Here is a 23,706-nt window from a genome sequence, read left to right as displayed (position 1 = left end):
TAAATCAGGGACACAACTTGCCTGATAAGGCAATGCATAGCCCCTTGAAGCATAGACATAGTTGTTGTCCAACCCAATGCAATTTACCTTGTTACATGTGACTAGTGTGCTTAATTGGTATGAGCACATAGAAAAATCGCTTTGAGGATTTATTTCTTTTTGAGAAGACATTGCTTTAGCCTGATGCAATGTGACAAGCCTCATTTATGGGGTCAACATTGCAGACACAGTATTTGAGTGTGTGATACTCTCCACAGTGTGCTTGTGGAGTACTGGGGAATTGTAATTTCTGGTTGAGGTAATAGGGGTTAACTGTTTGCATGTAATTGGTTAAACAAGTTATCAGTGCATCAATGCAATGTTGTTTTGATTTAGACTTCTGGCACTCGCTGCGAATAGGATAACAATCTAACAGGCAGCTGTGTTCATTTGGTACACATTTACATATTTAGTCTGAGGCCAACCTTGTTAAATAAATACTCTCCCTCATCCCAATATCTTATCGATTTCAAATTCTGAATAACTTATCATTCATAACACGAAAACCATTCTTGGCTGGGTGTACCTTAGTCAGTAATACTGTCGGGTTTGAGCTTCAGATTTTCTCGCTGGCATATCTTGATAAAATACATTATGTGAGAAGCAGGGCATGAGGGGGGCTTAAGGAAGAGTGGAAGAGGAGAACCATTTTTAAATCCTTCAAAATAGAGAGAGCGAGACTGTGTGTGTGTGTCCGTCCATCCGTCTGACCCCCAACCACCAAGCCAGTTCTTCGCTGGAGCAGAAACAAGCATCCTGGGACCAATTTCGGGGTATCATCCCTCATCAGTCAGGCTAGCTTGAATCCAGTGGCAAGGGAAAAATCTTCAATCCCAATTAACCAAACAGGGTTCCGGGAAAACCTGGGAACCACTACAAATGTCCTGGCTCTTTCACTTTTAGCCGACTCCACAAAAGCAACAAGAAAACCATTATTTATTTGCTTTATCGATTACAAAGCCGCCTTCGACAGTGTAGATTGAGGAAAACTATGGTCAAAGCTAGCTCGATGGGAAATACCTCCCGCCCTCTTGAACCAACTCATCCTACTACATTCCGAGACATGGGTCCAAATCAAACTGGGGAGCGGCACAATCGTGTCGAGACGGATTTCAACCACCAGAGGCTTAAAACAGGGCTGCGTTCTGGCTCCCACTCCATTTAATCTTTTTGTGGGTTATCTTTCAATTGACCTCGACAATTGTAACCATCATGCACCAAATCTGGGAGGCCTCCCTCTTTCAAACTTATTGTACGCTGACGATTTGATATTAATCAGCCAAACTCCAGTCGGCTTACAACACCTGCTTGACACCACGAACAACTTTGCCTTAAAAAACGGGTTAGAAATAAACCTAGAAAAGTCAAAAATAATGGTTCTAAACCACTGCAATCCAAAAATACGACTGAAATGGCTACTGGGCGAGAGAGAACTTGAAGTCGTCAAAGATTACAAATATTTAGGAATCATATTTGACAAGAATGGGTCGCACGACCAACAATAAGAGGCGATTCAGAGACGAGGGACCCTCCTAGCAATCACCCTGAAAAATCTTAAAAGCAAAATAACAGGACCAAACCTGCTCCTGCTGCTCGGGTGCTCCAAGCAAAGTTACTACCAATGATAACATATGGCAGCAAGGCCATGCGATGGATAGATGAAGAAACTCTGAATAAAACGGTCACCAAAGCCCTAAGAATAATCTTCAAGCTTCCAAAATACACCTCCCCAGCCCAATTAAGACTCGAATTTGGAATAGCAAACCAGACAATAAGCAGGAAGGCCGCATATGTAAAAAGTTGGTATAAAATAAAGAGCGCTGAGGCGGGATTGCTGAACTCATTCCTATGGAAGGAAATATCAAGGAAAAACGGCTCCCCCACAAAGGCCTACATTCAATCAGGGATTAGCAAGTTGGCCATGGAGAACATCTGGTAGTCAGGGCTTACTTTTAAAAAAGTGAAAGATCTGGTAAATAAGCTGACCAAGCTTGTCTCCACTGAAAATGATAAAGAATGGTTAGACAAGAGGGCCCACAGTTGGTTCGTGATACAAAGCTACTCAAAATGCACGCCACAATCGTATCTCAGTACTAGCTTTTCTGGATCATTAAAGGATGGCTTCTTGGCACTGAGGATGGGAATTTTACCTGTCAAACCACACATGCCCCCCTGGAAACGCAAATTCGCAACCACATCATGCAGATTATGTGTCGAAACCAAAGAAGACATGCTGCATCTTATATGCATAGAGGAGAAAGTTGTTAAAACCGCATATAAACCAAATGTAATTCTGGTCTTGTAGGCAGGCAGTGAAGGCGTGCTTCAAAGGGGCCAATGCTAAACTAATCTGTAGCTTTGTCCGCTTCATGAAAGCTGCACAAACAAAACTTTCTGCGGCAGGCTGAGTATAACTGCTTACGCCCAAGCCCTACAGTCCTGTAACTCTCCTTGACTCCCACCACGCTCTGACACTAATTCTAGTAGACTACGACCAAACAATAGATCATTTGATCCACAAACACAGACGTTGCCCCTCGACCGGAACTCATCTACACCCTTCACTCAAACTGTACACTTTTATCGCAAATATTTTTTGTGTATTTTAACTAGTCAACCGTTCAATTTTTATTATACAGCCACCTTGTTTTTAAGAAATATGAAATTCGTCTACATATGTATTCTTTTATATATTTTATATTGATGTATTGACTGCTAAGATTTTAGTTATTCAAGCAATAAAGATTACCTTACCTTACCTGAATCCAGTGGCACAGTGAGCCCGGGACCCACGTCTGGGTACACCCGAAGCACTTAGGGTGAGAAAGCTACACAAAAGATGGACGCAATGCAGAGCACATTAAACATTCACCCCCAGTCAAGAGATCTGGGTGAAATAAATCATTCTTTTGCTCACCATGCCACCCCAGTATTGAGCCAGCCATATGCAAATCAGTCTTGACCCTGTGCCTCCTGGGAACAGTAGAGTCCAAGCTGCCAAGCCAGGTCCTCCCTGGACGAGAAACACGCATACTGGGACCGGTATCGGGGTATCACCCCTCATCAGCCAGGCTAGCTTGAATCCAGTGGCACAATGAGACTGGCACCCATGTCTGGCCATACTCTGCACACTTAGGGTGACAAAGCAAAAGACGCACAGATGATGGACGGAATGCAGCGCACATCAAACATTCACCCCCAGTCAAAAGGTCTGGGTTAAATCCATTGTTCTTTTTCTCACCATGTCACCTCAATTTAGACCCAGCCATATGCAAATCAGTCTTGACCCTGTACCTCATGGGAATATTCCAGCATCAACTGCCAAGCCAGGTCGTCCCTGGACCGGAAACAAGCAATCTGGGACCAGTTTCGGGGCATCACACTTCATCAACCAGGCTAGCTTGAATCCAGTGCCATGGTGAGCCCAGACCCACTTCTGGGTATACCTGGCGCACTTAGAGCAAGAAAGCAAAAGACACACAGATGATGGATGGAATACAGAGCAAATCAAACATTCACCCCCAGTCAAGAGATCTTGGCTACATCCTTCATTCTTTAGGCCCAGATCTCTGTACTGGGGTGAATGTTTTACATTGTTCTGCATTCTGTTCATCAATTGTTCTTTTTGCATTTTTCACCCCGAGTGGGATGGGTATGCCCAGACGTGGGTCTCTTGCTCTCCATGCCACTAGAGTCAAGCTAGCCTGGTTAATGAAAGGTGAAACTCCAAAAACGGTCTCAATATGCTTGATTCCAGTCCAGGGAGGACCTGGCCTGGCAGTTCGGGTTGGACTGTTCTCATAGGGAGCAGCGTCAAGACTGATTTGCATATGGCTGGATTCAAACTGGAATGACATGTGGAGCAAAAAAAACTATGTATTTCGGCCCAGATCTCTGTACTGGGGTGAATTTATGTAATTGTTCTGCATTCTGTCCATCGATTTCTCTTTTTGCATTTGTCACCCGAGTGGGACGGCTATGCCCAGATGTAGGCCTGTGCTCTCCATGCCACTGGAGTCAAGTTAGTCTAGCCGATGAGAGGTGAAACTCCGAAACCGGTCCTAGGATGCTTGTTTCCAGTCCAGGGAGGACCTGGCCTGGTAGTTCGGGCTGGACTGTTCCTATTGGGCGCAGGGTCAAGACTGATTTGCATATGGCTGGGTTCAAACCCGAATGGCATGGGGCGCAAAAAAATGACCTTTTAGGCCTAGGTTTCTATACTGGGGTATAACATTTTTCTGCATTCCGTCCATCAATTGTTCTTTTTGCTATTGTAGCCAGCATGTATTTAGAGTGGGCTTTGTTATACCTTTCGATCATGATTTGATGGCTCCCTTGTCTATCATGGTCCCCTGTTCACGATTTGACAGTTTTTCTCCATATTATTGTGTTTGTCCCTCCAAAAGGCCACTTTGATTTTCCGTGTTTTGATTGGATGAGTTGTATCCTGCCACTTCTGGTGTGAGGGGACTATTTTGACTATTTTATTTTTCTGCTTTTGACACTCCAATCAAGTGCATTGCTTTCCTTGATACCTATCCAGTTTTCTTTTTCATTTATCTTATTTTTTGTTTGTTTTTTTACTTTTCGAGAGGGCCCAATACTGCACACTGCTACCGGGCCGCTTGCATTTGCTATCTGAGCACAACCACACAAACTTAAAAGTTTTGTTTGTCTTATTTTTGTGAGGCTCTGGCAATTGGACACTGCTACTGAGCCAACCTTTGTACTGCAATCTCATCACTGGATGTACCATGTTACAACGCATACCATTACAACTACCTACCATTACAACGCTACCATTACAACGCTACCATTACAACGCATACCATTACAACGCATAGCGCTTAGAGGTGCTGGATAGTGTTAAGTATAATTTACTATTCCAACTCCACTCCCCGTGGACACTAGGGAAGGTGTTGGATAGTAAATTAAACTTATTCCCTATCCTAGAGCGCCCCCCAGCGCAATGCGTTGTAATGGTATGCGTTGTAAAAGTTGCGTTGTAATAGTAGGTAGTTGTAAAAGTTGCGTTGTAACAGGTGTATACCCTCATCACTTTGTGTAATTGAACCATGTTAGAGAGTAACTCAGCTTGATTTGTAACAGAATTAAAAAATAGACTACTTTGTCACTGGTGAAAAGAAGAATGAGGGGAACATTGTTTATTTGGCACCTGAATTTTCCTGAAATCTGTTCTCAGATTAGCAAGCTGTCTATTGTTCGGCATCTATTTTTAATACCATAATTTAAACCAATATGTTTTTACTAACATTTCCATAAAATGTATTCATGAAATAACAAAGCTCATTCACTTACTTGTCTTCACTATTACCAGTTAATTTTGAAAATTAATTTGATAAATTACATATTTTCAACGTATTTCTTTATTTTCAGGGATAGATTTGCTGGTTACCATTTTGAGTTCCGATTGTTACTGAACATTGATAAACATCTCCCCTTATTTTGCAAAAGTAATTTCTCAATTTATTTTCCCACTCCTTGAAACAGGTGGGAAGTCGGATGGTAATAATCGCTGGAGGGGTAATGATGCTTCTGATGGGCGTCTTTAGTAAGATTGGAGCTGTATTTGCCACAATTCCAACGCCTGTGATTGGAGGAATGTTTATGGTGATGTTCGGCGTCATTGCTGCTGTAGGAATTTCTAATTTGCAGGTATATAAATTGTGTTTATGATTTCACGAATATTCAGTCAATATTTATTGTGGCACTGGTTTGTGGAGAAGTGTGTGTATGTGTGTGTGCATGCGTGTAGATATGCCCCTAAAAGTCACAGCTGATGGTGCCCACATGGATCCTTATTTGTAGTGGAGGGGCATCTGTGCCTCCATCCAGCCCCATTATCTTGCACCCCTCACACATCTCTCCAGATTCTCACCTGGACTTGGTAAACCCCAATTAATCATCCAGACCGCACAGTGTCTCTGGCCAGTGGAGCTGGAGGAAGCCCTTTGTATCTTTACTCCTCTCTGGCACTGGCAAATGCTTGCCTGAAATCTTATCTATGAGGTCACGTAAAGCCCCTCCGCATTCCTAGGAGATACCGACCAGTTACCTGTGCGGAGCTACTCAATGAGACGAAGCGGGCATTCTAACATTGGGGGACTTGTATGGTGATGGACAACTCCTGCCATATGACACCCTTATGGAAGAGAAAGACCTTCCCCATGGTCAGCGAGCTGCGGGGAACATGGTGCAAGATTACTTAGGAGCCGACCACGCACTTGACTGTGCAATATTTGCATGAACTGGGGGCGGAATTCTTAAGAATACATACAAAGTCACGACTGGAGTCCCTTCGAGCCCATTGGGACGCAGATTTGCAGCGCCCCAGCACTGACCGAGAATGGAAAGATATTCTCTGAGGCCCCACTCGTATCCCTCACAATGATAGATTTCAGCTTATACAATACTGCATAGTACATAGGGCATACTTGACTCCCACCAAAATAAACACATATTTCAATTGTGCTGATGCCAGTTACCCTCGCTGTGGCGAGCTAGGTGGGGACTTGCTTCATGTACTATGGTCATGCACATCCATACAGACATATTGGGAAACAGTTACCAGAAAATTGGCACAGTGTACTGGGCGCACTCTTACCTGGTCGTGGGAGGTGTGTATTCTGGGGCTATACAAGAGATCTAGTAAATACAAGGTGACATCCCACTATATTGACCTAGGTCTAATAGTAGCCAAGTGCCTCCTTACAAGACAATGGAGATCCCTGGAGCCCCCCTCGGTGAAATCCTGTTACCGGTCGCTAATATGCTGGGGGCAAGCCGAAAACCTAGGGCTGCGGCGAGAAGATGCAATAGGCATTAAGAAGCAACCAATGGCGGCACAGCGAGAAGCAATACTGGTGGACTTTTGCGCCCTATGGCAAAATGCCTCTGAGGAGTCAGGTACTATGTTGAATAAACGACAAACTAACAGCCGGAGTCTCATACAAAAAGCACATGACGAGCTAACACATAAGATATAGCTGCAGCGCTGCGCGTTGCGTGAAAGGGCTATGTGTTCCAGCGCCCTACACCCAGGTCTAACAATATCTTGCAGAATACTTATACATGAGATAGTGGGCAGTCTGACCGAGGCATGCACCTGTGCACTAGCGCAGCCAAGTGAATTCGCGTAGACTAACAGCAAGGAAGTCAAGAACGTATAATTCGGAAATAATGCACTACTACAAATATCTTCCATTCATTACATAAGAGGAGAGAACTGTGTTGTTCACCATGTTGTATCAATGTTATGTTGCAAACTGTTTAACAAAAGAAAAAAAAAGAATTTGGTTTTCATGATAACATATTGGTCTGTACGACCGCTCAGACTACCTGCTGATGTAACAAGGGAAGTAAGAAATAGAAGAGGGGCAAGAACCTTTACATTGATATGTAACTTCTGAGTGATTGTGTACCACAAAATGAGAAACAACAATAAACAAATGTAAACAAAAAAAAAATGAGGACACGCACAGCCACTTTACGTGGCTTTCAATGGCCTCATAGATACGAAGTAAGGCAATGCGGCGCAAATCACTCCATTACCTTACTTTGCACTCGGGAGAGGCATTCCAACGGAACACCCATGGATTTTAATGCTTCTCCATATTTACAAGACGGTGTAAACCTGGGGATGCACCAAAACCTTACATCTCCCGAGGAGAGGCGTAACTAGAAGAAATATCTTAATTTCTTTTAATTTTTTCCTCTTTCTATGTGTGCTGCATCTGCAGCCCATAGAAAAAGGAAAACGCCATTCAGGGGTTTTTTTTTTGCGCAGGAAGATGCACCTTACTGCACAAAAACAATCCTGCCAACAACACAGGCACCCTTGCACCATGGTGCATGAGTGCCTGTGTTGGCACTCAGCTTCCAAAATGGTGCCAGCGCAAGGGGAAAAGTAAGAAATGCACCGTATTGGATATATACGGTGCATTCCTGCCCTTTCACGTTGGCATAGGGCAGTGCAAAAAGGTGACTTGCTGTGCTGCCCTGTGCCAAATGCCCATAAAAGTTAGGTTCCCTGTGCTCCATTTGCCATACACAAAAAACGGAACTCCCAGAATAGGGAAGATACTCATATCTTTGTATTATCTGGAAAGAGAGTCACTTCTTTCAGAGAAGCATGTCTTAAACTTAATCAGTGCTGGAAGTTCCTAGCCACTGGCCCGTCCTGTGTGTCTCTCTAGAAAAACGCCACATCGCACATTTTCTAGGTTTGAAGGGAACAATCATTCCCTGAACACTAAAAGGAAAGAGGAAAGGCGTGTTCCCAATATTGCTTGCTGGTTGTCCGCGCTTACCCCCAAACCACAGACAGGAACTAAATAAATCCACAACACAAATGAGTCTTCAGTCAGCTGACACCAATAAAGTGAATTAGTACTGACACCAGTTCAGTTGGATATGCACTTTCCTAGTCCGGTTTCCACTCTATAGTATCTTTTGATATTCATCATTTAAATCAGTGTAAGTTGCCCATGGAAAGTAGATTTGGGGTGCCAAGACTCATTATGTTGAGAGTATAAATACATTTTAATGATTTCCAATGCCTCTATATTTTTGGGTAACAAGACTGTCTGTTTATCATTAAAAATGGATCCAGCCGTACTAAAGACCCTCTCTGACGCGATACTGGCTGACGGGCTACTAAACGAGTTTAATCATACACATATCTGCTTGTGCATGTACAGTATTTTTTCCTCTGCTAGCAAAGCAAGGGAGTATCAAACAAACCATCTAGCAGCATGTTTTTCACAGTGTAACTAATTGACAGTAAATCAACTATGAGGTCATCTAATGTAATCTGGATTTTTAAAGATATTACTAGCAAAATTAAGCATATGTAGCCCTAGTTACTACCGGAATTGACAGGACCTGATATATAATTCTTCTATCAATCCTGTCTGCAATAAGTTATTTTGTTAAACAGTTTGAAGATGGAGCAATAAACATTGTGGCAGGGTTTACCAAGAGATCCTCGTATTTTATTTATTTATTTATAAAGTTTTATACAGCGCGAAGAAGATCCCGAAGGACATCTGAGCGCTTTACAGTAGGCAGAAGGAAAGAAAAAGGGGGTAGTATAAACATCAAACTCAATTGGGAAACAGCAGCAAAAAAAGAAGATAGTACAGTAAACAAGTGTTCACATGTGGAGAAAAAAAAACAACAGAGGAGATGATCCATTGTAGCTGGAGGCACCAAGGTGAAAAAAACAAAGTCAGACAAGTTGGATTTACCTCCTCCCCTTATGGAAAGAATTCGCTCATCAGGAATCTTTTGGCTTCCAATTTGAACGCCCTCGTCGAGGAGAGGCTGCGTACCTCAGGTGCCAGAGTTCTGCACATTCTTTACAGACGCTGGGCCTGATTACGGGTTAAGATGTTATTTATCGCTCAGATAAAATACGGCAGCAAGGGCCGATAGATAACACCTATTGGGCGTTTAAGGGGGAAAACATGCATATTTTGGTGTTTAATGCACCAAAACCTGCATGATATAGTAAATGCTGTATGTTTTCCCCTGTTAAAATTTAACAAATGTTGAGATATTTAAAAATCTGATAATGATCAGATACATTAAATACCTTCAAACTCGTATTTAGAACCATGGATAAACAAGTTTAACCTGCCAAATGTAACGAATGTTGAGACATTTAACACATCCGATAAATATCAGATGCATTAAATACCTTCAAACTCGTAATTCAGACACGTGTGTAAGCAGAAGTTTACGCATGGGACGGAATATTACGAACAACCCGTAATCAGGCCCTATGACTACAATGGAGGTATTGTGCCCTTCAATTAATTATATGTGAAGCTATTGATACGTATAATGTAGTTCAGTAACCATGATGCCTGTGCTTGTTTCAGAAATCTAGTACGGCTTGAGACCTGTACTCTGCTTGGCTGACGACAGAGGACAAAGGGGAAAATGCCAGTAGGGTACAGGACAGGAAACTGCATTATGGGCAGGGTGGGATGCTCAGACCTCTGACCCTGCTCGCAGGCAGGTCGCTCCCCACACCACCACACCGCCGCCAGCTGCCTCGTACTTGCTCCCTGCCGCCCGCCTGTTTTCCCGCCATTTCCCGCTCCTTCCCGCCGCTGCTTCCCTGCGGCCCGCTCCCCTGTTCCCCATTGGACACCCCGCTTCCGCCTCTCAGCTGCTCCTCTCTCCCTATCCCCCTCCTATGGAGGCCGTGCAGCCGAAGCCGAAGGCGCGTCAAAAAGGCAAGCCCGTCTACGCCCATTTGCTCCTGGACGGCGCCCAGCGCTAGAACCCCTGGACCCCGCGAACGCCACAACACCAGACTCCGCGCCCACGCCAGCACCCTCTACGCACTCAACGCCGGCCAAAACCACACCTGCTTACAAGCCACCCCGAAACGGACTCACGGACCTTTCGCCTGCCACACCTGCAGCTTCATCTGCGACAAAGCCACCAAACCCCCAAGGACTGGACCCAACGCCCTCTGCTGCATACTCCTCAACACCCGCTCTGCATGCAAACACGCCATCGAGCTCTGAGATCTGCTCGACACCTCCGCCCCAGACGTGGCCTTCCTGACCGAGACCTGATGGAACGACTCCTCAGCGCCTGACATCGCCATAGCCATCCCGGACGGCTACAAGATCACCCGAAGGGTTAGCGCCAACGGAATCTGAGGAGGAATAGCCATCATCCACAAGTCCACCCTCAAGGTCGCCACCCACGCAGACGACACCCTCAACACTGCTGAACACCTGCACTTCCGGATCCACACCAACCCCAACACCACCCTCAGAGGAACACTCATCTACAGACACCCCGGACCCTGAGCTCAATTCAGCGACTCCATCACCGACCTCGCCAGTACCCACGCACTTGCCTCCACGGACTACATCCTCCTCTGGAACCTGAATTTCCACCTCGAGAACAACAACGACGCCAACTCCGCCACCCTGATCGCCAACCTCGCCAACCTCGGCCTTAGATAACTCATCACCGCACCCACCCACGCCGCTGGCCACATGCTGGACCCCATCTTCTCCACAGGCACCCATGTCACCTTCGACCACACCACCGAACCCCACTAGACCGACCACCGTTGCATCCATTTCACCTTCAATAAACAAACCATGCACCACCGCACCCAACAGCTACCTTGCCGCTGCTGGAGCAGGGTCACCGAAGACCAGCTGATCACACCCTTGTCCAAAACTCACCCACCGACCCCACCAACCCAGACACCGCAGCCCGCAACCTCAGACAGTGGATCGATGACTGTCCCAACACCCTCGCCCCACTCAAGAAACCCTCAAACAACCACGCCAGCAAGAGAGACACCTGGTTCACCGACGAGCTGCAGACCTCCAAACGTGCATGCCGGAAACTGGAGAAGATATGGCTCCACGAACGCACTCCGGACAACCAAGCAGCCCACAAGGATGCCACCCGCAGACATCACCACCTCATCAGATTAGCCAAGAGATCCTCCTTCAAAGAGCGCCTGGATAACAATGCACACGATAGCAACGAGCTTTTCAGCATCGTAAAGGAACTCTCCAACCCCAGCGCCAATGACATACTGCCCTCACAAGAACTGTGCAACTCACTGGCCATTTTCTTCCAACCCAAGATCGCAGACATCCATAACGGCTTCAACACCATGACCGCCCCGACTACGCCAGACCCCACCTCCCCTGTGAACACCACCAGCGCCAACCGCATGACCTCCTGGTCCAGCGACAACGACGAAGAGACACGCAAGGTCATGAACTCCATCCACTCAGGATCTCCGTCAGACCCATGCCCACACCACGTATTCAACAAAGCAGGCGCTGCCATCGCACCCCAACTACGGAAGGTCATCAACATCTCCTTTGAAACAGCGACATTCCCGGAAAGCTGGAAACACGCCAAAATCAATGCCCTCCTCAAGAAGCCCAAGGCGGACCCCAAGGACCTCAAGAACTTCCGGCCCATCTCCTTGCTCCCGTTCCCGGCGAAGGTCATCTTGAAAATCGTCAACATGCAACTAGCCCGCCACCTGGAAGACAACAACATCTTGGACCCGTCCCAGTCCAGGTTCAGACGAAACCACACTACCGAGACAGCCCTCATCGCCGTCACAGACGACATCAGGCTGCAACTAGACAATGGCGAAACATCAGCCCTCATCCTCCTGAACCTGTCAGCCGCCTTCGACACGGTCTGCCATCGCACTCTAAAGACACGCCTCCTAGAAGCCGGAATCCAAGAGAAGGCCCTTGACTGGACCACGTCCTTCCTCTCCGACAGAACCCAGAGCGTCGCCTCCCGCACTTCCGATCCCAGGCCACCAACATCATCTGCGGCGTCCCCCAGGGCTCATCCCTCAACCCGACGCTGTTCAACATCTGCATGGCCCCCCTCGCACAAGTGGCCCGCCAACACGACCTCAATATCATCTCCCACGCTGACGACACCCAGCTCATTCTCTCGCTCACCAAGGACCCGCACACCGCCAGAACCAACCTCCATGAGGGAATGAAGGCCGTCGCCGACTGGATGAGGAACAGCCGTCTGAAGCTGAACTCGGACAAGACGGAGGTACTCATCCTCGGACACCCACCGACCATGCAAGCAACCTAGGATTCATCCTCGACTCCTCCTTCTCCATGCCTAAACAGGTCAACGCTGTCTCCTCCTCCTGCTACAACACCCTCTGCATGCTCCGCAGGATCTACAAGTGGATCCCGTCCGAAACAAGAAGAATGATGACACAGGCCCTCGTCAGCAGCAGACTGGACTATGGCAACGCACTCTATGCAGGAATCCCAGCCAAACACCTACGACCACTACAACGCATCCAAAACGCCTACGCCCGACTGATCGTCAACGTCCCCCGCCGCAGCCACATCACCCCCACCTGAGAGAACTGCACTGGCTCCCCGTCGACAAGAGGATCACCTTTAAGCTCCTCACCCACGCACACAAAGCACTCCACAACGCCGGACCAGCCTACCTGAACAGCAGACTCAGCTTCTACACCCCCCACCCGCCAGCTCCGCTCCACCAGCCTCGCCCTCGCTGCTGTTCCCCGCATCCAACAAACAACCTCCGGTGGCAGATCCTTCTCCTACCTCGCCGCCAAGACCTGGAACACCCTCCCTACCCACGTACGGCAGACCCAAGACTTACTCGCCTTCAGAAGACTCCTCAAGACCTGACTTTTCGAGCAGTAGCGGCACCCCCTTCCCTCAATGCCTTGAGACCCTCACGGGTAAGTAGCCCGCTTTACAAGTACTCTGATTGATTGATTGATTGATTGATTGATTGAAGCTGGATCTACAGCCTATCCAGCTTCAAAAGCTGACACAAATTTTCTATAGCCACATACACGGCTTACAAATGCAGAGCATTAATGTCTCTGTCTCATTTGCATGTAATCCAACTGGCAGGCCACGTGGGTGAAGGGGCACTTTGCTTATCTGTGACCTGTGAATGATCTCCCATCCTGCCCAAATAGAAGCATCCTCAAGTCAAAACAAACTTGCATATGATAACTTGGTCTGAGCATCAAGGGAAACCTTCAGAGAAACCAAGGCAAGAACATATTTTTGCTACCGGTTTCTTCAGGAATACTTCCAGTGAACCAAAGACACTTCAGAAAGTTGTAGAGTAAGATCCCCAAAATTGACAACAGGTTTATAAAATCTTCCAAGTGCTCCACTAATTATCTGTCAGCAAACGTTCTCTGTTTTTGGACAAATGAGCACAAGGGAACTCGTGTGATGGACTCTACAGCATGTTGCAAGTCTCCCACATGAAACTGTTTTCACAGTCCTGGGATAGGCTCCGATCAGGCACAGATTTTAGCTGGGGAACCATTCAACTCTTCTGGTATTTCCTACTCCAGACAGTAAAAATAGTCTCCATATTCTCATCAAGCAGAAGTCTTTCTCCTTCATCTTCTCTTCATTCCTATGCACAATTCAGAGAGCAGAGGGGTCTGCGTATACCTTTCAAGGGTGCCAGCTAATATGTAAATAGTAGACATCTGAAAATGAATTCTAAGCCATCCCTTGTGGCATTCTCCAGCTTTTTTCAGCAATGTGATGTTGACAGAAGTATCAAACAAGTCAAAGAAGATAGCACCCTTAATCTCTCTATTGTTCAGGAAATGTTTGAAACTGGGAGTGGAAGATCAACACTGACAGGCCCATTAGCATACCTTAATTACTACTCGTTTGAGTCCAAAGGTGTAAATAGCTCATAATTTGCTTTTGGCTGGCGAAAGTATATAATATTTATCCCCCATAACTTTGTAACAATTTGATAGCTGACATCTGTTTTCACGTCTCTGACCCACAAAGACCACATGAGCTATATTTGCCTCTGTGAAATAAATGTGTCACTGCACAACCACAGAGTATCAGGCAGGTTCAGTGTGTGAAAGTACACACCAGTTTAACCAGAACATCTGGTGTGGTTGTTGTAACTCTGGATGTGATTCCTGGGTGGCTTGCTATTGCTTGAAATGTGATGTCAGTGGAATGGTGAGGGCACAGAATAGAATTTGCAACTCTTTGCCTGCTCAGGGCATCAGTTCCTACCATTATCATGGATGCTGGAGCTCGCTGTGGACATGGTGGTGGTGCATCTACTTGTGCTGCTTAGTATGATGGGCACCTTTAACAGATAGAACACACATTGAATTACAGAAAGCAGTCTATCTGGAATTATAAAAAACATTTTTCAAAGTTTTTAACATGGCTGGTCTCTGCTTCTGCCTTTGCCAATGCCGGTAGATTGCAAAAGCCCCCGACATTGGCAAAGCCAGATTGGCTAAAACCCTTGGCGCGAGAGATGGGCTGCGGAGGAGGGCGCCAAAAATATAAAATAAGGGGAACACAAAAAGGCACACAAATGCAGCAGAACAACTTTCTGGGCATCACTTATCTATCAACTGTGGAAGTGTGTGCGTGTGTGTGTGTGTCAAAATATGTATTTATGTTTTTAAGACAATGCCCATTTAGGAAAAAATCTGTTTTCTCTCCCCAGTATGCAGATTTGAATTCCTCAAGAAATATATTTATTATTGGATTTTCCATTTTTTCTGGACTTACCATTCCTAACTGGGTCAACAAGAATACAAAACTCATAGAGACCGGTGAGTACAAATATTCTTAGTGCTATATTTAGGAAACAAACATCTAGACAGAGGAATAGATGTAAAGAGCTTAGCAGCATAGGAAGGTGCTAACAGATAATATAAAATGACAAACATGTTATAACTAGACATGCTTACTTTCTAAAGCACCAGTCCTGTTCTTTGCTACTTTGATATCTGTGACAGGTGGGATTTAAAAAAAAATCAAAAACATTAATTTCATTTGATATATCTTGAAATTAAATATTTAATTAAAAATTAAGTGAACAATTCTATGGCTTTTTATTTGGTTCTACATTTAAATATATAACATTAATTTGAATTAATATTAAACATGAATTATTTTTAAATTTTTTGTAAAAGTGTAATAAACTGTTTTCATTTTCTCTATACTTTACTATTGGGAAAAGTCTAACCCAGTGGGGAGGACTCTGTTTACATGTGAAAAGCTAGTGGTAGTAATTCCACACTATTAACTTAATTGGGAATTTAATATTGAATTAATTTTAAATATATTAAATTAAATTGAATTTAATTTGTAAAGATTTATTAAAAACAGTTCCACCGAAAGTATGTTTCTATTTATTACTTATGTATTAAGAATTACAAAAAGTTATGTATAGAAATATTTAAATTAATTTGTGTTTTTTACATTTAATTTTAAATAAAAAAATTAAAATATGTTATCCATAAATATTTATTTATAATATACATAATTTGTTTAACATTAAATTACATTTAAAAAAGTTCAAATAAATCAATGTATTTTAACATTATTTTCTGTGTGGTCCTATTTGAAACCTGTTCCATTATTTTCTGTTGATGATTCTGTACGAATGGTTGGCTATGTGTGGTTCTGGACTTACTCCAGGGTCCTTTTTAGCTGTAGTAACTTAACACTCATATATGTGGCTCCACTCCCTGTTTCAGGGGGTGGTGACATGTTAGTATAACATTTGTAGTAAATTTACAATTGGAAATGATAAATAGCCAATAGTAGTAAATTTACAAAAATTGTAAGAGTACATTTACAAGTGTGAATATTGTCACGTATAAATTAACTTTGGTGAATATACCTCTATGAGTCTACAGTATACCACAGCAAGAAGTGCAAAATCAGATTGATGATTACTCATAACATTCTTTACTGATATGAATAATAACAAAGACATTTGTGAGAGTTAGCTATGGTACATCTCATGATTTTCATTTATGTCCTTTATAGGGATTGTCCAGCTTGACCAAGTGATCCTCGTGCTACTCACTACTGGAATGTTTGTAGGAGGGTTCTTTGGCTTTATTCTGGACAACACCATTCCAGGTAATTCATTGCATCACCATTCTTAATCTAGGATTCCCTAGGCTCTCTACACCATTTGCACTAGCAGGATTATCAGAAAACAATGGCTGTTTCTGTGAAGGATTCTTTTTGCTGTCGTTCACAAATGCCATAACCAATTGCTACTCTCCATAAAGTCTACAAAACTGCAATACCAGCGACTGATCAGCCAAGAGTCCGGAGAGGTATTTTGGGTGAATTATTGAATGTATCTGTGCAGGAGAAATGGATTTACAGTTAAGGACGATTTCTTTGTGTTTGGAATTGATTATTAGAACAGCTTTACAGTTAGGTTTTGATGACAACTGTGGGTATAATTACATGTCAAATGAGAAACTCTATTTGCGCCTGAAACAGAATTGCAAGTCAGGTGACATTTGCTCATATGCTAGTTGTCCTTTCACAAACTGTGTGCTGCTTACTGATTATATTAGAAATCTGAAAACTGTAATGTTAATGTGTTGGTCAAATGCCCATGGTCTTTTGTAAGTGTTGCTTCTATGCTCATGGATACACGTAGGTGGTAAAATATTAAAATAATTCTAAATTTTACTTTGAAAGGCACTTTGAAACATATGGGAATTTAGTGCATGTTGGTAATCGAAACTATTAAATGTGTGTTTAAAATGCATTCATCCCTCTGAATATATTTAACACCTTGTGCTCTGAGGCAACCCCCCCGCCCACCCATTAATGCGCTGGATAGCCGTTCTAAAAATTATGCAACATTTTAAATTCAGCAAGAGGATATTTGTGTAGATTGCTCATGATTTTCCAAAAGGTACCAATCATTGAAATAAAAAATAATGATCTAAGTGGGAAAAAATAGAAATAAATAGCAATAAGTAGCAATGGTCAAACTCTTCCAGTTGCTGAAGTATATAGTGGTTGTTGGTTGTCCAAAAACATGTGATACCCAGAACCATCAACAGAGCTATGGCTTATATTTTTTATTGTGGTTCTCCCATGCATAACTTCGTAAGGTGAAATCTAATACAGAAACGTTCTTGAGGTTGTTTAATCAAATGTGTTCTCAGACTTACAGTTGAAAGCCAGAAGTGTAGAGAAAACTAATAGATAAACATTCCCAAACTTCACCCAATCAAAATAGTATCCCACATACGTGAGAGAGCCTTTGACACGGGGGAATACTGAAAAAATTTGACTTGAAGACACCAAGATTTTTCTTTGAAATGTAATATTTCTTGGGATGAGGTTCGCAGTGGTATTTGTGCCCAAAGTCTGTCCACACCCAAGGCAACGTACCTAACTCAAACAGGTCCGATAACTAGAGAGGGCGGAGTCCATAGTGGTGTGGATTGTGTGTATCCCATCAGTTTTTCTCACCCAGACAGCTCTGCTTACATCAAACTTTGTGAAAAATTCACAGATTGTGCTGAGATTTCTTAGAAAGTTCAAAAATGTGCAGAGTTCACCAAAATACCATTGTCCACACACTTCTCCGGATAAACTGTTTTTTGTCTATTCCAGTCACGTGCATTAGGCCCATCTACAGATGTGATGTACTATGTTTCTCAGGAGAAATGTGGGAATGTGGGATAGTCCTGAGATTTTGTCACATAAATATGGGAAGATTACATAATTCGACCCTGACATTTGCAAGGAATTCTTTATATGAAAACATGATGGTATCCATGCTTGGTTTCCCTTCAGTTACTGGTTTTCAAAAATGCTAACAGTTGGTAGGGTTCCCTGGATACTGGCGGGCTCCAGACCCAAATATTGCTGCCATCTCTCGTGGATTGTTAACATTTGTAGGGCATGCAGGATAAGAAACCATGGGTTAAACCCAATATGCGCATACCCCAAGGACCTGTGTAGGCCCCTGCTACGGTGGTAAATCCCCCAATCTGCCCATCCCCAGAAAGGGCAGAAAGGCCTTTGAGGTTCTTGATGTGTGAAGGGAGAGCAGTTGTCTATGCATGGGAGGAGGGTCTGAATCAGTCCAAGAGAACCCTTCCAATCCTAGGCATTTCTGCAAACCTGCTTAGGCATCACCCTCCTGCGGAACGGGAGAGTATCGCTTTTCTATTCATACCTTTCCCATTGAGCTCAGTGTTTGAGGAGCTGAACAGCATCCCTGAACACCGATCAAACTGAAAGCAAATTGACCTTTTGGTCTCCAGCTGCATTCACTTTCACATCTGTGACATCTCCATTGATGCGGCGCTTTCGGCCAACCCTTTTAGCATTCGTCCTCCGAGGGACCTTTCTTTCCGACTGAGAGGTGAGGGGAGTTAACATTACATCAATCAATTCCAATTAACACGTAACCCATTTGGCTACACTATAAGGACCAGGAATTAGTGACTATAGTTAAGAAGGTTAATTACAAATTAGAAATCAAGTTAACATACACAAATCTCAACACTATGCTATAAAGATATAGACTATCAACTGGGAAACCCAACCTCCTAAAGATGTTTAGGCGTACAAGTATTAGGCAAACAAGAAGTTCAGTCACAGCAATACAAAAGATCAGCAATAAAATATGCTGCTCAGAGAAGAGTTTCTTGTCCTCTCTTCAATCCATGAGTAAATGTAGACTTGTCTTAGTTAAAGTCCAAACTAAAAGGATGGTTCAATAGGAAAATACGAGAAAGTACGGGAAGTGAGAGATGGTGTCAGTTTTACAGAAGCTCCGTCAAGAGTCTTATTGGGTCAGGGGAACTTTGAGTATTAGCCAAAGCCACACTCAGCAAGAATCAAAGGGAACAAGCATATAGGACTAAACCTCTCAAAGTGGAAGAGGTGTGGCGCCACGGCCAGGGCAACTGACTCCGGAATCAGGGGATCATGGTTCAATCCCCGGGTCCGTTGGCAGGGGTCTGCCCAGCACCATGTGACTCTGGGCAATAGCTTGCTTAATCTTCCCGACGGCCCCCAGCGGCTAGAGACCCTTACGAGTGATTGTTCACGCTTTACAAATGTGGATTATTATATAAAGTCCAAAGAAAAGTGGCTCTAACATCAGACAGTAGACTCCAGTTTTCTGGTCTCTGTTCACATCATCAAGGGTTCCATTGTCCTTTTCCATTCTCACATTGTAAGCTGTAACATTTACAATGCTCTTTATCTTGGGATCCAAAATCAACATTTGAGCAAGCTGCAACGCTTGCAGAACGCGGCTGCCAGATTGATCTTGAATATCCCCAGGCACGAATCAGCGGCTGGTAGCGCTTTACTGGCTGCCGGTTCGGAAGAGAATAGCATTTAAGGCGCTTTGCATTATGTTTAATGCACTCCATGGCAGAGGACCCTCCTACCTGACCTCCAGAATTAAGTACTACGCCCCTTCCAGGAACCTTAGATCGACTCAACAGAAGCTGCTCCAAGCACCTAGATTTAAGCAGGTTCGCTGGGGGGTAGGAGTTTTCTTGTAAGCGTGGCTAAACTCTGGAATAGTCTACCTTTCCCGATTAAACACAGCTCGAACCTTACTATATTCAGGAAATCTCCAAAAACCTGGATTTTTCAAACAGATATCTCATGTACCCGCTCCACTCTGACTTGACCTTTTAGCTGTCAGCGCCAAGACGCCTCCGGGCATTTGTTGTGCTTTATACATTTTAAAATCAAATGAAATCAAATGTTCTACACTGAACATGAGAACAACATCTTCCTTGTTCAACTAAGCCATGTTGTAACACTGCTGAATAGGACTCTTCGGTTAACGCTCAGTTTCTCCATGTTCATTCAGCAAGGTATTCTTCTCTGGCTCTTTCTTTATCGCTAATACAGTGTTGTATCTATTCTCAAACTAACACTGTGTTTGAACGTACCTGCAAAGGATAAGTCATATAAGCAGAATTGGAAAACCACAGTTTATGCAGAATGAAAACAGGCCTAGGAAGGGCAAATTGAAAGTATTAAGTCAATAGTGCACATTTGATATGCAAGTGCACTTTCAAATACAAATGATTATATAACTTGACATTAGATTCATATTGCATGTGGTATTCAGTAAATCCTAAATAAGCATGTGTAAGTGTGTCTAAGATCTATATTTTATATGAAATATGCATGAAACATTTGTGAGCACATTAGGTAAATTCATTATTGTTTCTAGAGTAAACACATTCCAAACAGTTGAGGGGGTTTATTCAAGTCTTCATAGAATATCTCATTTAATACAGTTAAGGCACACAATGTTATGTATGAATTCTCTAATTCTTTTGGAAGAAAGAGGCCCCTACCTAAAAGGATGAACCCTAGTAGGGATATAACACTTTTTGAAAGTTCACTTGAACACCGGGTTATGTGTGTATTTCTAGAACTCTATCTCATATTGTTATTATATAGATTGAAATACCCAAAATTGTGGATTTATAAAACTTCTTTTTAATTACTTTTTTTCTCTCTCAAATGTTATTTTGCTTTTTATCACTTTTTTTTAAATTCACTATATATACAACTTTTTACAATAATTTATACAAGTTTCTAAACATCAATATATTCCTAATCACCAGAATTGATAATCCCAGCACTAAAGCATAGATCAACAATTGATTATTATAGTCAAATACAAAACTGAATCCAACGCGTTTCGGCGAGTTGCCTTCATCAGGAGTTCTGTATTTTCAATTGCTGGTATGATACTGAGGTATCTACTAGGAATGTATACACAAATTATGTGTCAGCAAAAATGGGTTTCCGACGAAGGGATCTTGGACAAGGGGAAAATCTGTTCTGAGGTGTCAACTACAGCAGGTCTGATGGCTCAACGCTGCATCACGTTCTAAAAATAGGTATATGACTGGTAAGTATTTGAGGCGCAGGAGGAATTGCTTTAAAAATCGAGGTTTGTGGGTATCCTTTTTAAGTAATGGAAAGATACAGCTGAACCCATGGTAGAAGATTATTCCATGTGCGCAGGTGAAGATGGAACCCTTGGAAAGAGAAGCCGTAACGTGGATCCGTCTGGCTCGTACTGCTGCAGTACGAGCCAGACGGATCCACGTTACGGCTTCTCTTTCCAAGGGTTCCATCTTCACCATGCCGTCCATCTGAGCTGGGAAATTCGAAGCACAAGATTTATAAAATCTGGCAACTCATCAGAACCACATTTCAACAGAACGTTACACATCTATTCACGGGAACGTGTCGTGCCATTGAGCCATCATATTTACAGCATTTGAGATCACGCAACAGCCGCTACTACACCCGCGCAGGATCATACAATCAGGGACCGTCATATACCTATTTTTAGAACGTGATGCAGCGTTGAGCCATCAGACCTGCTGTAGTTGACACCTCACAACAGATTTTACCCTTGTCCAAGATCCCTTCGTCGGAAACCCATTTTTGCTGACACATAATTTGTGTATACATTCCTAGTAGATACCTCAGTATCATACCAGCAATTGAAAATACAGAACTCCTGATGAAGGCAACTCGCCGAAACGCGTTGGATTCAGTTTTGTATTTGACTATAATAATCAATTGTTGATCTATGCTTTAGTGCTGGGATTATCAAGTCTGGTGATTAGGAATATATTGATGTTTAGAAACTTGTATAAATTATTGTAAAAAGTTGTATATATAGTGAATTGTAAAAAAAGTGATAAAAAGCAAAATAACATTTGAGAGAGAAAAAAAGTAATTAAAAAGAAGTTTTATAAATCCACAATTTTGGGTATTTCAATCTATATAATAACAATATGAGATAGAGTTCTAGAAATACACACATAACCCGGTGTTCAAGTGAACTTTCAAAAAGTGAATTCTCTAATTCTACAGTGAATACACTTCAATAAAAAGGTCAAGTGCAACATTTCATAATACTGTTATTAGGCCACACAGGAAACGTGCTAAGTACACATTAGTGATGTGTAAAGGTGGGGTCAAAATTACGCTGTATCAGTGTGCATGGGATTCAGGGCATCACTGAAATAAAAAGAAATATCTATTGTAACAAAAGCTCTTCCCTTGCAGTCTGAGTTAAGAACTTCAAAAGAGAATCCCTCTGGCATGCTCAACGAACCAGAGGAATTCCCTTTTCCTGGTGTCAGGACGTGATGTTAAGTTCCCTGCACTGCAGAGGTTGTATGGAGAACCTGAATGTCATGTCACCAGCACTAAAAGAGTTAATGGTGATTATAAACAGTTTTTATTTATGAGAAACAGGAAATATATGACTCATTAAAATGTTTACTGAACTACTTAATAACCTTTGTGCATAGGTCAGGTTTTTCTTTTTCTTTACTGTTTGATGGAAAAATGTATTTCTAAAATATGCAGAAAACGATGATGATGATCACACTGATTCCCATTCTCCACCATAACATGTTTCTACTTTAAAAGTGAGAACCATTGCCAGTCACCTGGAAGAAGGGGACACATAACAGCTCCCAAACAGTATAACGTATTAAAAACTGTAGCTACACCTTAATCAATCAATCAATCATTGACACTTGTAAAGCGCGCTACATACCCGTAGGGTCTCAAGGCGCTGGGGGGGGGGGGGTGCCGCTACTGCTCGAACAGCCAGGTCTTCAGCTTCTTCCTGAAGGAGAGGTGGTCTTGGGTCAGGCGCAGGTCGGTCGGGAGGGAGTTCCAGGTCTTGGCGGCCAGGTAGGAGAAGGACCTTCCTCCTGTAGTCGCTCTTCGGATGCGGGGGACGGCGGCGAGGGCGTGGTTGGCTGATCGGAGGTGGCGTTTGGGAGCGTAGAAGTTGACTCGGCTGTTGAGGTAGCTCGGGCCTTGGTCGTGTAGGGCTTTGTGTGCGTGGGTGAGGAGGCGGAAGGTGATTCTTTTGTTGACGGGGAGCCAGTGAAGGTCTCTCAGATGTTCGGAGATGTGGCTGGTTCGTGGGATGTCGAGGATGAGTCTGGCTGAGGCGTTCTGGATCCGCTGGAGTCTCTTCTGGAGCTTGGCGGTGGTACCGGCGTAGAGTGCGTTGCCGTAGTCCAGTCGGCTGGTGACGAGGGCCTGGGTGACGGTCTTCCTGGTCTCGGTGGGGATCCACCAGAAGATCTTCCTTAGCATGCGTAGGATGTTGAAGCACGCCGAGGAGACGTTGTTGACCTGCCTGGTCATGGAGAGGGAGGAGTCCAGGATGACGCCCAGGTTTCGTGCATGGTCTGTCGGTTTGGGTGCGGTGCCCAGGGCGGGAGGCCACCAGGAGTCGTCCCAGGCG

General features: G+C 43.7%; 1 protein-coding gene across 1 annotated transcript in view; it reads left to right on the top strand.

The window, feature by feature from the left end:
- LOC147734710 (solute carrier family 23 member 1-like) overlaps positions 1-23,706 on the top strand; it is a 338,504-nt gene that overhangs the window by 302,887 nt on the left and 11,911 nt on the right. The window contains exons 9-11 of the mRNA XM_086952993.1: positions 5,551-5,715; positions 15,100-15,208; positions 16,434-16,529. Of these exons, the coding sequence (XP_086809119.1) occupies positions 5,551-5,715; positions 15,100-15,208; positions 16,434-16,529 (370 nt within the window). The remainder of the gene's footprint in view (positions 1-5,550; positions 5,716-15,099; positions 15,209-16,433; positions 16,530-23,706) is intronic.

Source organism: Lissotriton vulgaris, chromosome 1_2, assembly GCF_964263255.1.
Source record: "Lissotriton vulgaris chromosome 1_2, aLisVul1.2, whole genome shotgun sequence".
NCBI lineage: Eukaryota > Metazoa > Chordata > Amphibia > Caudata > Salamandridae > Lissotriton > Lissotriton vulgaris.
This window is presented reverse-complemented; position numbering and strand designations above follow the sequence as displayed.